General features: G+C 35.9%; 1 protein-coding gene across 1 annotated transcript; it reads right to left on the reverse strand.

Annotated features, from left to right (window-relative positions):
• Window positions 1-272: 272 nt before the first annotated feature.
• LOC128245863 (uncharacterized) lies at window positions 273-8084 on the reverse strand. Its single transcript, XM_052964083.1, has 5 exons — window positions 7689-8084; window positions 6845-7239; window positions 2698-2848; window positions 2221-2423; window positions 273-1020 (listed from the first exon to the last, which is right to left on the reverse strand). Exons 1-5 carry the CDS (start codon window positions 8082-8084, stop codon window positions 273-275), a joined length of 1893 nt encoding a protein of 630 aa, XP_052820043.1.
• Window positions 8085-16338: the final 8254 nt, after the last annotated feature.

The following is a 16338-nucleotide window of genomic DNA, read 5'->3' on the forward strand; positions in this document are numbered from 1 at the left end:
TGAATATATACCATAAGCAAGTTCTAGAATTACGTGCCAATTGGTATGTATGGTGGCAACAAGTGAAGTCTATATCACATAGTTTGTTTGTTTTTTTCAAACCAGACTTTAAGGCCTTGTCATAAAAAAGAAACATCCAATGGAAGCGCTTCTTGTAGCGATCAAGCCCAGCAGGCATAAACAGATTTCTAATTAAATAGGTTCAAACTGGTTACTTTGGCAATAATAAGAATCAGAGTTATATCATGTGTGTGAGTAACAGTTGCTCTTTATTAGTTGACGAACCACTCTATGGCAGCGGTCTGACTGTTGTGCCCTCTGTTTGTGTGTTCCCCGACCGTCCATCGGGACATGTCAACGTAACCCGTGGTGGCGGCGATGGTGAACCACCAGTACGGATTCTTTTGGAAACGAAGCTCCACCGTGGAGCCGGGGGTTTTCTCTATGCTCACAGAGCGCACATGATTTGCGCCAACGTCCGCACCATAAATGGCAATGTAATCTGCTTCCTGAAGAGTAGTTGAATCGGATCCATCAAATCTCATAATGTATCTAACTCTCGCGCCTAGCTTCACCGCGTCCGTTAGCGCCACTTTAGAACCGGAAGTAACTGTGCCGAATTTGTCGTGAGCCAAGACCTTTCGCCAAGGCCTCGTGTCTATGAACCACGTCACTGCCGTCGCAGTGATGACTCGGCTGTCCGCTGTCTCCGTTGCTTCTCCGACGCGCAGCTTCAGTGTTGTCTGTGTTCCTGTCGTAGTCACCATGCTCCAATCCCAGACTCCTGTAGAATCAAACTCCTTGATGTTACTGTTGGCCTTCAAAACCTTGCTTATGATCATGGCGTTGACGTGGCCGCCGCGGACGATCACTTGTTCGGGTTCCACGGACGTGTCTCCAATCATGAGCTTCACACGGTGGCCACGCTCTGCAGCAGATCGCAGCTTATCTAGGGAGCCCAGAAACTCGTTTCCAGCCGAATCATGCTGATAAGCCAGTTGCCAACACGTGTCCGTGTACCTTGAAATGTATGAATATACAAATATTGACTAAACTGACATTGTCAGTGCATATTGTCTACCTGAGGTAAATTCTGTCGACCGAGGCGTATGTTTTCGAATGTTGGCAATACGCATTGTCACCTTTAGTGCAGTCAAGCCACCTTCAAGACAGTCAATATTCAGTTTATTATATCAAACAAAATCTGTAGAACTTAAAAGTATTCGATTAAAATACACATGTAAATTAAGAGAAATAAATAGAACAACACTCCTAACTATAATCCTTTGTGAATTTTCTGAGTCTTTGGATGTTTCCAATGTCAACAAATTATTATCACTGAAAGCTGCGAATCTTGCTTCCGTTTTGGTAGCAATTGTCTGTTGTTAAACAAAGCGCTCATGTGCTACCGACTTAATTAAAACACAAGAAGTAAACACCGTATTCGTGGCGTATTGCCAATTTCATATGTTCTATAGAAGTTAGGTAAAATAATAAGTGTCTTTTAATTACATTGCCAGTTGTATTGATCATAATTTTCACATAAAAATCCAACATGGCGGAGTAATTTCAGCGTATTGTCAATTCCGTGACGTCAGAGTGTAACAGTGCGGCAGAGGGTGATGGTGCTGGGTGATAGTAGTAATATTTGTATAGAAGTGAGGTATAATAATTTTGATATTATGTACATTTTTTATCATTATATAACATTCTAATAATCAACATAATCAGACTCAAAATTGACATACTTGAAATGAATTGTTTATAGATAAACTAGATAATTTGAAGTAAAACAACAATTAATTCAAAATCTTATATTCATGAACAAAATGCAATAGCCTGCAGCATACCGCCATTTTTTAGATTTATATATTGCACCATATGGAACTTATCGGCCATTTTTATCGAAAACAACCTGGGATGTATATGGACGGTTTATATACTCAGAAATCTGTATGTTTACGCCCGCTGCAAGTAGATCGCGTAGTAATTTATTTTAGCAGTTAAACTTAATGAGTTTACTCTTAGGAATCTTAATTATGCTTGCAATAATACACTTAAAGGGCAATCAATTTAAACTTAGATCAATAAATACAAGCTAGAACACTACATTTTACTAATGATATAATTAAATATAAATACAGACTAATTGTACTGATGTACATTCGAGGTTGTTTAAGAAAAAAATGGCTGAGGAGCTCCGAATGATATTGAACCTACCACGTTATTTGCCTGTTTTCATTGGTGGCACCAACAGAGGTGTGTTCCCCTATTCTCCATCTAGACATGTAATGGCCTCCGTCTGTGGCGAAATTACTGAACCACCAATAGTCGTTGCCCTGGAACTCGATATTGGGCGGGGCTAAACTCTGACTGACATGCCAAACGGCCTGACCAACAACCAGGTTACCGGTATCGGAGATCTACAATGACATTGTTGATCATTTGCATTTAATATATAAATGAATGGGGACGATTTGTAAGTGAGCAAGATCATATTATGTGTGCAAGTATGAATGCAGCTTGCTTAAAGATAGTTTAGATGCAAGGGAAATATTTTCTATTAAATGGTATGGATCAAACTAATTAATTTGTTCACCAACTAAATGTTTAAAATTTGATCTAGATTTGAAGTTAACAATTCAATTAACCTTTTTTATGATTAACTAGTGGCATTGTATGTATAGATGTCCCTACCTGCACGTTATCCATTTTCGCAGTGTAACCTAAACTCTCCATCACTCCGCGAACGTCAGCGCCTCGCCTGACGTTAGTGATGAGGTCACTCAAATATCCATTCAAAGCCGTTCCGCCGCTCGTGTGTTTATATTCTGATGGCCCGTTTTCCCTTCATATAAAAAATGTTATATATCTTGAGTTTTTCTTTAAATTAAGATGAGCAATTGAGCTACCAATAGAACGCTGTCCTTGGCAATGTGGTAAATTACAGTTTGACGAATATGGTTCAATACAGTTACTACATATTGCACGCTGTACGAATATTGTACAATACAGTTCTTACATATTGAAGGCTGTCTTTGACGAATATGGTTCAATAAAGCTACTACATATTGAAGGCTGCCTCTTACGAATAGTGTTCACTAAAGTGACTACATATTGAACGCTGTCCTTGACAAATATGGTTCAAAACAGCTACAACATATTGATGGCTGACTCTTACGAAAATTGTTTAATAAAGATACTACATTTTTAACGCTGTCTTTGACCAGTATAATTCAATACAGCTTTAACATATAGAAGGCTGTATTTATTGGAATATTGTTCAATGAAGTAACTTCAAATTAAACGATGCGCTTGATGAATTTGGTGCAATACAGTTACTACATATAGGACGCTGTCTTCGACGAATATTGTTCAATACATCTATTACATATTGAAGGCTGCATCTTTTCGAATATTGTTCAATAAAGTAACTACACATTGAACGCTGCCCTTGACGAACATGGTTCAATACAGTAATTACATATTGAACGAAGTGCTTGATAAATATGGTTCAATACAGTTTCTACATATTAAACGATGCACATATTGAACGGTGCGCTTAATGAATATTGTTCAATACAGTTACTACATATTAAACGGTGCGCTTGATGAATATGGTTCAATACAGTTACTACATATTGAACGGTGCGCTTGATGAATATTGTTCAATACAGTTACAACATATTGAACGGTGCGCTTGATGAATATTGTTCAATACAGTTACTACATATTGAACGGTGCGCTGGATGAATATTGTTCAATACAGTTACTACATATTGAACGGTGCGCTTGATGAATATGGTTCAATACAGTTACTACATATTGAACGGTGCGCTTGATGAATATGGTTCAATACAGTTACTACATATTGAACGGTGCGCTTGATGAATATGGTTCAATACAGTTACAACATATTGAACGGTGCGCTTGATGAATATGGTTCAATACAGTTACTACATGTTGAACGGTGCGCTTAATGAATATGGTTCAATAAAGTTACAACATATTGAACGGTGCGCTTGATGAATATTGTTCAATACAGTTACTACATATTGAACGGTGCGCTTGATGAATATTGTTCAATACAGTTACTACATATTAAACGGTGCGCTTAATGAATATTGTTCAATACAGTTACAACATATTGAACGGTGCGCTTAATGAATATGGTTCAATACAGTTACTACATATTAAACGGTACGCTTGATGAATATTGTTCAATACAGTTACTACATATTAAATGGTACGCTTGATGAATATTGTTCAATACAGTTACTACATATTGAACCATGCGCTTAATAAATATTGTTCAATACAGTTACTACATATTGAACGGTGCGCTTGATGAGTATTGTTCAATACAGTTACTACATATTGAACGGTGCGCTTGATGAATACTGTTCAATATAGTTACTACATATTGTACGGTGCGCTTGATGAATACTGTTCAATACAGTTACTACATATTGAACGGTGCGCTTAATGAATATTGTTCAATACAGTTATTACATATTGAACGGTGCGCTTGATGAATATTGTTCAATACAGTAACAACATATTGAACGGTGCGCTTAATGAATATTGTTCAATACAGTTTCTACATATTGAACGGTGCGCTTGATGAATTTGGTTCAATATAATTACTACATACTGAACGATGCGCTTGATGAATATGGTTCAATAAAGTAACTACATGTTGAACGCTGCACTTGACGAACATTATTCGATACAGTTACTACATATTGAACGATGCGCTTGAAGAATTTGGATCGATACAGTTACTACATATTGAACGATGCACTTGATGAATTTGGATCGATACAGTTACTACATATTGAACGATTCGCTTGATGAATATGGTTCAATACAGGATCTACATATTGAACGCTGCACTTGACAGAAATTGTTTAATACAGTTACAACGTACTGAACACTTGACGAATATGGTTTAATGGAGTTATTACATATTAAACGATGTGCTTGACGAATATGGTTTAATGGAGTTATTACATATTAAACGATGTGCTTGGCGAATATGGTTTAATGGAGTTATTACATATTAAACGATGTGCTTGGCGAATATGGTTTAATGGAGTTATTACATATTAAACGATGCGCTTGACGAATATGGTTTAATGGAGTTATTACATATTAAACGATGCGCTTGACGAATATGGTTTATTGGAGTTATTACATATTAAACGATGTGCTTGGCGAATATGGTTTAATGGAGTTATTACATATTAAACGATGTTCTTGACGAATATGGTTGAATGAAGTTATTACATATTAAACGATGCGCTTGACGAATATGGTTTAATCGGTTTAATCGATGTGCTTGACGAATATGGTTTAATGGAGTTATTACATATTAAACGATGTGCTTGACGAATATGGTTTAATGGAGTTATTACATATTAAAAGATGCGCTTGACGAATATGGTTTAATGGAGTTATTACATATTAAACGATGCGCTTGACGAATATGGTTTAATGGAGTTATTACATATTAAACGATGCGCTTGACGAATATGGTTTAATGGAGTTATTACATATTAAACGATGCGCTTGACGAATATGGTTTAATGGAGTTATTACATATTAAAAGATGCGCTTGACGAATATGGTTTAATGGAGTTATTACACATTAAACGATGCGCTTGACGAATATGGTTTAATGGAGTTATTACATATTAAACGATGTGCTTAATGAATATGGTTGAATGGAGTTATTACATATTAAACGATGCGCTTGATGAATATGGTTTAGTGGAGTTATTACATATTAAACGATGCGCTTGACGAATATGGTTTAATGGAGTTATTACATATTAAACGATGCGCTTGACGAATATGGTTTATTGGAGTTATTACATATTAAACGATGCGCTTGACGAATATGGTTGAATGAAGTTATTACATATTAAACGATGCGCTTGACGAATATGGTTTAATCGGTTTAATCGTTGTGCTTGACGAATATGGTTTAATGGAGTTATTACATATTAAACGATGCGCTTGACGAATATGGTTGAATGAAGTTATTACATATTAAACGATGCGCTTGACGAATATGGTTTAATCGGTTTAATCGTTGTGCTTGACGAATATGGTTTAATGGAGTTATTACATATTAAACGATGCGCTTGACGAATATGGTTTAATGGAGTTATTACATATTAAACGATGTGCTTGACGAATATGGTTTAATGGAGTTATTACATATTAAAAGATGCGCTTGACGAATATGGTTTAATGGAGTTATTACATATTAAACAATGCGCTTGACGAATATGCTTTAATGGAGTTATTACATATTAAACGATGTGCTTGACGAATATGGTTTAATGGAGTTATTACATATTAAACGATGCGCTTGATGAATATGGTTTAATGGAGTTATTACATATTAAACGATGCGCTTGACGAATATGGTTTAATGGAGTTATTACATATTAAACTATGTGCTTGACGAATATGGTTCAATGCAGATACTACATATTGAACTATGCCCTTGACAAATATGGTTCAATACAGTAACTCCATATTAAATGATGCGCTTAAGATTGACATTGTGATATTGGGGCATGGATTGCCTGAAAAAAGCAATACTCCTGTGGGGGGGGGGGGGATGCAAACATGTGTTGGTAAATGTGAAGCTATCGCTGAAGGGAAATAATTGAACTGTCATTTATTCCTATCATGGCCACATATTTTGAAACGCGAACGCGTAACTACGAGTTTAGAAAATGTACGTTCCTAGAATTCAAGTTGTTTGTCCACTATACATACGAGATGTGTATGTTTATCTTACGAATTAAATTATCGACTACAAACTTACCTCACGAACCATTGGATCTGCCAGGTTTCAAAGTTGGTGCTGGGTGACACGTGGTTGCCGACGTAATAACGCATCATTTGAACACGTCCTGTCGTACAGACGTTTAGGGACCACCAGTACGCATTTTCCTGGAACGTTTTCCATGACGCTTTGCTGATGTGAAATAAGGCCTGTCCGCAGATATTATCCCCGACAGTTTGGAGGTTTTGAACGCTCGTGAAGTAGTAATCCCTTAGCTGTATTCTGACATCACTTCCGGTCATGGCCGCGGAGATTAGCTCAGACTTGGAACCAAATGTGACCACACCATTGGTGTCAGTCGTGAGGACATGCATCCATTTTAGGTGACACGAACCTATTGTAAGTTTATTCAATTTCAGCATAATGTTATCCAGCTATGACAAAGATCACATTTCAAAATATAATATAGACTTCAGTTTACATAACTGATGTGCCGCAAAAGAACGAAAAATAGTTTTAACTTAGTCCATAGAAATAATAATGCATCTGTGAAAACGCAGATAATGCAAGTCAAATCGTTGAAAATTATTTTGATTGTGATGCTTTCCGAATTTAAAAGTGTAAACGTAAGGGCTACATGATATCAAAGGATGTTTTAAATAATTTTATTTTACCTACTGAAGACCTGCCAAATGTAATCATTTGAAACTACAAAGAGTTAGAGAGAGAGAGAGAGAGAGAGAGAGGAAGATATATATTAATAACAGGTGATAAACTTGCAATTTTTATGATTATCCAACTCATTCTGCTTTGCTGTGAGTCGAGATTCCATCCTGCTCGTCAATTCTGTAATTGTGACAAGACCTTGGTTTACAGAGTGTACTTGCATTGCCAGTCCATCTATTTCTTTTCTCGCTGTGTTAAGTATATCGTGTAACTCAGCTATGTCCGTGTTCGTGTGTGATTCAGCACCATGCAAGATACGTTTAATATCAGCAATTTTATTTTGTAGATTTTCGCTAAGCCTCTTTTCCAAAGTTCCGGTTTCATTCCGTATATCTGCTTTGCATTTCAGACTTTCAGAATGAGTCCAAGCTTGTATGTATGACTTCTCTTTGGCGAAGGCGCGAGACAAATCCCTAGTTTTCTGTTGAACAGTCTCTGCAAGTTTCTGCTCTACTCTTTGTGAGAGTTCTGGCAATTCACTTTTCAATGTCTTTTGATCCTCCAGCCTTTCTTCAAAAGTCTCAATTTTATTTTTATTAATTTCAACCGTCATCTCAATACTTGTTATTCGACTAGAAAGGAATGTCAACACCTGGTCAGCCGTATATGAGTAGCATGAGAGTGGGCATAACACGAGCAACACAAAACAAAAAGCGAAACACCGAACTGTTAAACAATCCATTGTTCTTTTATTACCAATAGAGGCTAACTGTTGCACATGGAACACAATCTATGCCTTCATATACTGCTGATGTTCCGCTGTTGTTTGATAACGTAATTGTTTGGATTACCGACAAGTTAATTGTATTTAAGGTTAAATAGAAATTAAGATTATTTCTGATAGTCAGCCAAACTCAGCGATTATTCAAATTTGCGTCAAATTAAAAGATGATAAGCAAAAATAAGTTAATAAGTTTAAAAAATGGTAACCACGTTTGCCATTATTAATTCACGGACATGATAGCACAGGCTGTAATGCACGAGCATTTAACTGATTGACAAACGAATTCATGTGATGCCAAATAAACAGTAAATTGGTACAACCACGAACTATTTAGACAACATATCTGTTTGCAATAATTAAATAAAACAGGTTTTAGATTAAACAAAACCGATATTTACTCGATGTTCCTGTTTTTTCATAGCAGAAACTTATCGTATATTGAATTTATCTTAGAGTCATAGTTTGTTATTGTGCTGCATGTTTGTGTATTTGAACCTTAGCTAGTATTGTAAATAAAGCTGATAAAATACAAAGGAGCAACGTGTTGCCTTTCTTGAGGTTTATACAGATTTAAGAAAATCTATTATTAACTTTAAGTGTTCGCACCTTCCATTGGTAATCTGTTTTGCACTTAAAATGTTGAATGGACCAAACGATCGTTGAGTTGGAAATGCTTCTATTAAGCGCAGTTTGTATGGCCGTATACAAGTGTTAAATAATGTCTAGCATGTAACTATTGATAGTTTTTATGGCTGATACATATGAAGAATAGTGTCAAGCATGTACATATTGATCGTATATTTTTTGGCCGTATACATGTGTAAAATAATGTCTAGCATGTAACTATTGGTCGTATTTTTTGGCCGTATACATGTGTAAAATAATGTCTAGCATGTAACTATTGGTCGTATTTTTATGGCCGTATACAAGTGTAAAATAATGTCTAGCATGTAACTATTGATCGTATATTTTGGCCGTATACATGTGTAAAAAAATGTCAAGCATGTAACTGCTGATCGTATTTTTTATGGCCGTATGCATGTGTAAAATAATGTCGAGCATGTAACTATTTATAGTATTTTTATGGCCGCATACATGTGTAAAAATGTAAACTAATGTCGAACTTATAACTATTGATCGTACTTTTTTATGACCGTATACATGTGTAGAATAGGGTCGAGCATGTAACTATTGATCGTATTTTCATGGCCGTATGTATGCGCTAATTAATGTCAAGCATTTAACTATTGATAGTATTATTTATAGCCGTATGCATGTGTAAAATGATGCCGAGCATATAACTGTTATCTCGGGGGAGGGGGGGGGGGCGGTGTCGTGTGACTATTGACTGGCAGCATATCGCTAGCAACAGCAATCGGAAGAGAATTTAAATGTTATAAAAGTAACATGATTAAGTCACTGAGCAACCACTACTATTCCGCAGCAAACCATTCCATTCTAAAATTTGAACATGTACCCTCACTGACTTTTCTTAAAGTATAAAACACAAGAATAGGACGACAAACCAAAAGAAAAGATTAAAAAGCTGTTTTTGAGACTGCCTTTGACAACAGAAAACTTATTGATATACAAGTTATCCAATTCACCTTAAAACAATCTTCCCCAGTAGCAAAAAAAAACAATACTCATCTTTTGCGGCAGAGGTTGTTGCGCTGAGCCAGTCATTTCGATTGATTGGAAACTGAAACCTGGATAACTATAGAAGCCGTTCGTCCGCAGTACATCTTTGAATTTTCTGTTTCTTCGGGGCAAATTATTACATGTATATTATTTGGAATCTTCAATATAGAAGTCGTTCATTCGCTTTGTATGTTCTGGTCTTTTGGGGAAATATATGCATGTATGTATCTAATATAGCTTTAATGATTCTTCAAATGCCTTGTAAAATGCTGCTGTTCTATGTAATTAAATATCAAGAAGTTCTGAATGTTTATAAGACATGTAAAGGTGATCAGTTATAACAATAAAATGTGAGGGAATTTGACAACATTTATTTTTTATGTTAAAGGGACATACTTTTCAACAAAGTTATATTTTTGTCGAGACTTTTCGATATCACTGATGTGTTCAAGAGGGATAATGTAGCCAATATTGTTTTTCCTTATTCGTAAATATAAACAAACATTGTGACCAAATAAGAGATTGGGCATTTGTATAGAAGTCCGCATGTCTGCAGAATAGCTGGTAGGGATGCCTTAGTATTACCACATAATCCGGTGAAGGAGACATGAAAAGTGTTGCTCCATTGATGCTAATGAACATAACCAATCAGACAAAGATTTTGCATCAACCAAGTTCAATGCAAACTATCCTTTTATTAAAACATAAACGAACCGTCGTAGTGTTTAAGACCGGAACACAAAATTAAATTGATCAAACTGATACAAAAAGAACAACGTAAATGTAATTTAGAATACTATGGTCATATTAAGATGTTGCTGGGAGGTTTCGGACTGCCGTTGTTTGCACCTTCTGTAGTTTATTCATTGAAAGTTTGAGTGTTCCATACAGAAGAGCGTTGCAATCGTCATCAATATAATTGTGTGTTAACATTGTTCTACTATTTCTAATTGCAATATGCCTGTAAAATATTTGATATTTGCTGATTGTGTTGTTTATAAGAATCATCATCTTTATGCCTGTTGATTGTACGGTTTCGATATTTTATAAACAAATACATATTGTACACTTATTTGCCCCGGTAAATATAATCCAGTTTCGCTCCAGGCTTCGCAAAATATGGATTATTGAATTTGAAGACCCTTAGAAAGTTATGAAAACAATAAATGAAACGCTGTCATATTTTTACATGTCAAATCTTAATCAACGCTTAACTGTATGCTACAAACGGTTCATTCTTGAACCGTTTACCGTTTGTTAACCTATAGTATCGCCAAGTTCGCTTAAATATTAGACAGGAAATGAAGAATCACGCTCGTCAAATGGTTAACTTGGTCCTTTGCTGTAGTGTTAAACTTTACGCTGCAAATGGCAAAAGTTTCATTTAACATATAACAGTTTGTTGACCTAGTGTACAGCAATGCAAAACGTTTGTTTCTGTTTAGTGCATAAATATGCCTGCGAATATTTCTCATCATAATTAGTACGGATAAGTTGAAATAACTTGAGTATGCATATATTTTTCTTAAGGTGATTTGTAACCAAGTTTCACTCAAATCAAAGAATTGCCTTTGACAATATACAGTTGGAAAAACCCTTGACCATTAACATCTCAGAGTGTCTGTAAACAAAGCTTATTTAAATAAATAGTTAATGAAATACGGTAATCTATTCTTGTCCCTTTGGGAAAATGTTCTTTTGCGAACCGATTGATGACCTAGATTATCTTAATTTAAACTGTCTGGTTGCAATAAAATAGTTTGATATTTGGGAGAGAATTTGTTATTGTTGCTACCGGTGAAATGATAATTGAAAACAAAACAGTTATTTCAACAAATTATTTCTCATCAATTATTAAGAAATCGAATAATTGTGTTTGTTTCAATTAGAATTATGTATAACTTTTCTTTTCTTTTTACGATATGTAAAACATAGTCACCGCAGTCAATAAGTGATGCAATAAATTATTTTGAAACTAAATATTACCTACCTGATAGTTTAATTTGTATTGTATAAAGGTCATATTCGTATATCTACATACTTAGACGTCTACATATCATTAATATGAAAATACACTTTCTTGAAACCGCAGGGAATATTGGGATGTTCTATTTACAATCATGGTACAGTAGGTACTAAAAAGCTTGCTGGATTCAATATGAAACTCTTTACAATATTCTTATTGACATGCATAACTATCTAAACTGATTGGCAGTTACCAACAAGCAGTTCAAACCTGTACATCAGAAATGGTCACGACCATGCTGGAGCTTATTTCTCCGTGCTCTAGTTTGCTACGTTGCTTGTATGTGTGATGCATGTTCATAAGATTCTAGAACACGATTTGTATACGTATCTGCTTTGGAGAAAAATAACACAAAACTTTGACGACATTTTGAACTACTTCTGAGTACGAAAGAGTGACCATTAAATCTCGCCTTTTTATATTTCTATATTGTTTTCTTACGACAGAAACAAGAATATTAATCTTCATTTCTTGACCTATAATGACCGTTGTATTTTAAATACTCATTTTGCATCACCATAGTGATACTTCTACGTGAACCTAATTTCCAGAATGTGAAATATATTTTGCATAATATACATTCTAGCTGAAATTTGGCCATTATCGTGAATTTCATCTCATATAAACCGTCATTTTTTGTGATTTAAAATCATGTTGTTACACATAAATTAACCGACATTTGTCTTGTATCGTGCCTCGCAAAATAAAGCTCTGGGTGTATTTTTTATGCCAAAAATAGACACCAAATTAAAATAGTCTTCAATGTCTTATTATATAAAGTTAAACTAGTGTTGGGTAATCGTGCAAATTTCATAATCGAATCGAAGTAGACATCCATAATCGATTATCGAATCGGAAATAATCGAACGTGTGTTTCCGTTCTTAATATTCTGTAAAATAAACTGTTTATTTTAGCGTTTTATATATCTTATTTATTTCCATATTGAATGACAGATTCATTTAACTTAAAGCACCAGTTTGTATATTTGGTGCTATTACTCAATGAATAATTTAATACACATGTATTTTATTATTTCTAGAAAAAAAATATTATAACTGGAGAAAACACATTCGTCGGGTTTTGTGACAACAAACAAAATTCATATGGATTCAGGTCGCAAATTGAACCCGGGACGCATAAGTCGGAATGAGTGTCTTGCTCCGTTAACCACTTTGCTTAACGGACTAACTCTTGCTTTATTATATAGATCTTCCTGAAAGTGTTTACATTACACTACAGCTGGTGTTATCTATTATCCGTTTGGCTGCCCTGTATTTCTTCCCCAGTGGAGTTATCAACTATCTACTCCTTCGTGGCCATTGCATATACAACAATGACTGTTGTGCTTTCGAAGGATCTCATTTTATGATGTTGTTTGTAGGTGCTTTGCTTTGCTGGTGGGCTGTTTTGTTGGTGTTCCAATAAAAAAAATATAGAAGGCCACATGTTTCAGAGGCTTACATGTGTAGGAAGGTTCACAAGTCTAGTTTGAATTGGTGTCAACTCATTTTGTTTTATCATCTGCAAAATGTATTCATTATGTCTGACCTTACGAATATTTCAACGTCATAAAATATATCCATTTCTTTCGGCGACATAAAATAAGGCAGTAGTTTCTATCATTTCAAAATTTATTGAAACTTTGACCATAATAATATGACCAAATTTTCTTTATCTGACATACCTTCATGCCAAAATTATAAGGTTTATAATGCAGTTGAGTTGTTTTTCTTTAATGCAAAACAATATACATGTGCAGCCTGCTCATTTACATAAACACTGGCCAGTATTCAACTGATGCTTTTAATTACACTATAACCGTTAACTATTCAATTCATTTTGTAAACACATGTGTGTTATCTGCATAATTAAGTGATCAAACTCCCAATTTATGAACATGTATGAATTTATGTACGGCAAGTCGCATCCATTTAAACCTGCAACCTCGTATCTTCAAAGCTCCTTATCATCGATTTTCTGCATTGAAAGAAATGGATTGAAAATGTATTGATAAAAAATCAACGTGTTATACTTTATTTCCAAACTTTTCCTCAGCAAATCTCAAGTTTTTCCTGTGCGGGTCTCCAGAAAGGAATAAAAAAAACATGTAGAACTTTGGATGTACAGTAAAAAAACAGGCTTATCATTGTGGTGGATGCCGCAAAACTGGCGGATATCGTCTTCTGCAGTGCTTGCGTCCCGTTTTAGAATAACGCATGCGCAAATACCTTTGAAATAAACCGGATCTGAAACAGGCTCAATGACAACGTGGTCAATTCCTTGACAGCCTTTGACAGCAGTTTCTAGAATGTCCGCCATCACAGCAATACCACCGGAATTGATCTTGTTTGATATTATACCATAGACGTAGAAGCAACGTTCCTCATCTATCATCGAAAGGTCGTCTGTTTTGAACCATCCATAAGGAGTTTCCGCCCTGAATGTTTTCTCGGGATCATGATAGTATTCTTTCATAAACACGGGGCCTTTAACCCGAAGTTCCCCTCTGGTGTTAAAAGAAACCGTTTCACCTTCTTCATTAACGACCTTGACCTGAAGACCATTTGACAACAATGGCGGACCACAGCAGAATTCTGGGAAAGCATCCGTATCTGTCAGATGATATGAAAAACTGACAAAGACTCGGTACATCCATAAACAACTTCAGGGGTCTCACCATGCTTGCCTATGCACTTTGTCACGGCTTTGGTAACTGGTTGTCCCCCAATTAAGAAACATTGAGTTGGCCAGTCTTTAGGCAACTCTTCATGTAAAACAAATTCGTTACAACGTGAATGTATTAAAGGTGACGACTTAAGATCCTAAGATAAGAAAGCCATGTAGAGTAAGTTATACTACGGATCAAATCTCATTTGAGTTATTGGTGTAAACAGTAAAAGTTGCTTTAGTATACTAATAGCTAAGTGGTATTTATATCAAAATATTGTGTCGTTCTCATTCAATGCAACACTCAAAACATTACATAAGTGCAAAAAGGGTATATCACACATTGACCGCTTTTTTATTGAGCGCTTGCAGCAAAGGGGGAAGACAAAGCGCAACAGTACATCGTTCTCTCCTGTTGATCTCGATAACAGCCGACAATCGGTCGGTCCCTAGGTCCGTAAACCCGGAAATGGCCACTCTTGTATTTCTGCAGAAAACAGAGATTGGAAAACCGCCCAACCAATTGAATGGCCGATCGTTGAAGAGGACAGCATTTTTCCTCACCTAGTTACTTCCCTTTATGCGCCCGATGCCGAGCATTTAAGCCTGAGTGTGAGCAACAAGCTTGGAGATGCCTGGGCTACCTGACGTTTGGAACAAGAAAGCAATATCGTCAGGGCTAACGTTTTAAGGTATTGCAATGCCAATTGGCACGTTTGCCATGAAGTCATAGCACCTCGATCTTAGAGACAGGAAACCTATGTCCTAGGAGGAACCGCACTGATGACATTTTGGTTGACGAAGCTGTTCCCGTTTTGGAGTGCGAGTCAAAGAGCCTTCGAACGATATCCCAATTCTCTCCGCTTGCTCCGGGATCAAGGACTAGTAAGCTGCATGTCTCCAACTTCTTTATGATGTGGATGAGGTCACTTCCGTCTGTGTACATGAAAGCCAGTCCCATCGGTATTGTTCCCGCTAGCATGCACCCAAATGTTACATACAACCATTCCGGACATGAACGAATGTTTTTGCCAGCAATTGACCTTACGCCAGGAATTTGATTGACGGGTCAATTGACCAATCAGATAGCCGCGCTGATAAGCCCGCATCGGCTTAGTTACTATCCGCCATTTTGTCCGACAAACAAGTTATATCCGTCAATAGTCGTCAATGTTTTTTTTCCGCTGTAAAAATGTTTAAAAGATGCAGTTATGGAACCTGCAACACTGACAGCAGATACACTGAAAGACTTGAGAACAATATAAAGTGTGTTAAATATTAATTTTAAAATGATATAACACGTATATTGAAGTTGATGTTTAATATATTATATGAGCGTTTAGCTGCAAACCATAAGCAACTAGCTTACTACCTTCAAGGTCGATCATTATAGTCTAAACGACGTTCTCAATACCTCAGTTCTTGTTGGTCATATATATTGACGCCCTAAAATAAATCTAAAATTATATTGCATACAACACATGGCATCTCATTACCCTTTTAAGGGTGAAAACATATCTGTATTGTGAAATAACACGTGTTTATGCAAACATTGCAATACTCTGTTATACTGTGCATGATTATGATTATACCTTTCAACAAGTCACACTGACTCAGGAATTACGTAACAACAATTTAACCAAAAACAATCTCTGTTACATGTCGAACAGTCAAACCATTAGTTCATAGTCATCCCGCTGGTTTACCACGGCCGAAAGTATCTTTGAGGACTCCTCTTGTTTCTGGAT

The sequence above is a fragment of the Mya arenaria genome, chromosome 9 (genome assembly GCF_026914265.1).
Source record: "Mya arenaria isolate MELC-2E11 chromosome 9, ASM2691426v1".
Taxonomy (NCBI): domain Eukaryota; kingdom Metazoa; phylum Mollusca; class Bivalvia; order Myida; family Myidae; genus Mya; species Mya arenaria.

Coding starts and splice junctions, on each gene's coding strand:
- LOC128245863 (XM_052964083.1), bottom strand. CDS start 8,084: ATGACGGTTGAAATTAATAAAAATAAAATTGAGACTTTTGAAGAAAGG. Junction 7,240..7,688: donor TAGATGGACTGGCAATGCAA/GTACACTCTGTA, acceptor TCTTTGTCATAG/CTGGATAACATTATGCTGAA. Junction 2,424..2,697: donor CGAAAATGGATAACGTGCAG/GTAGGGACATCT, acceptor ATGTCATTGTAG/ATCTCCGATACCGGTAACCT.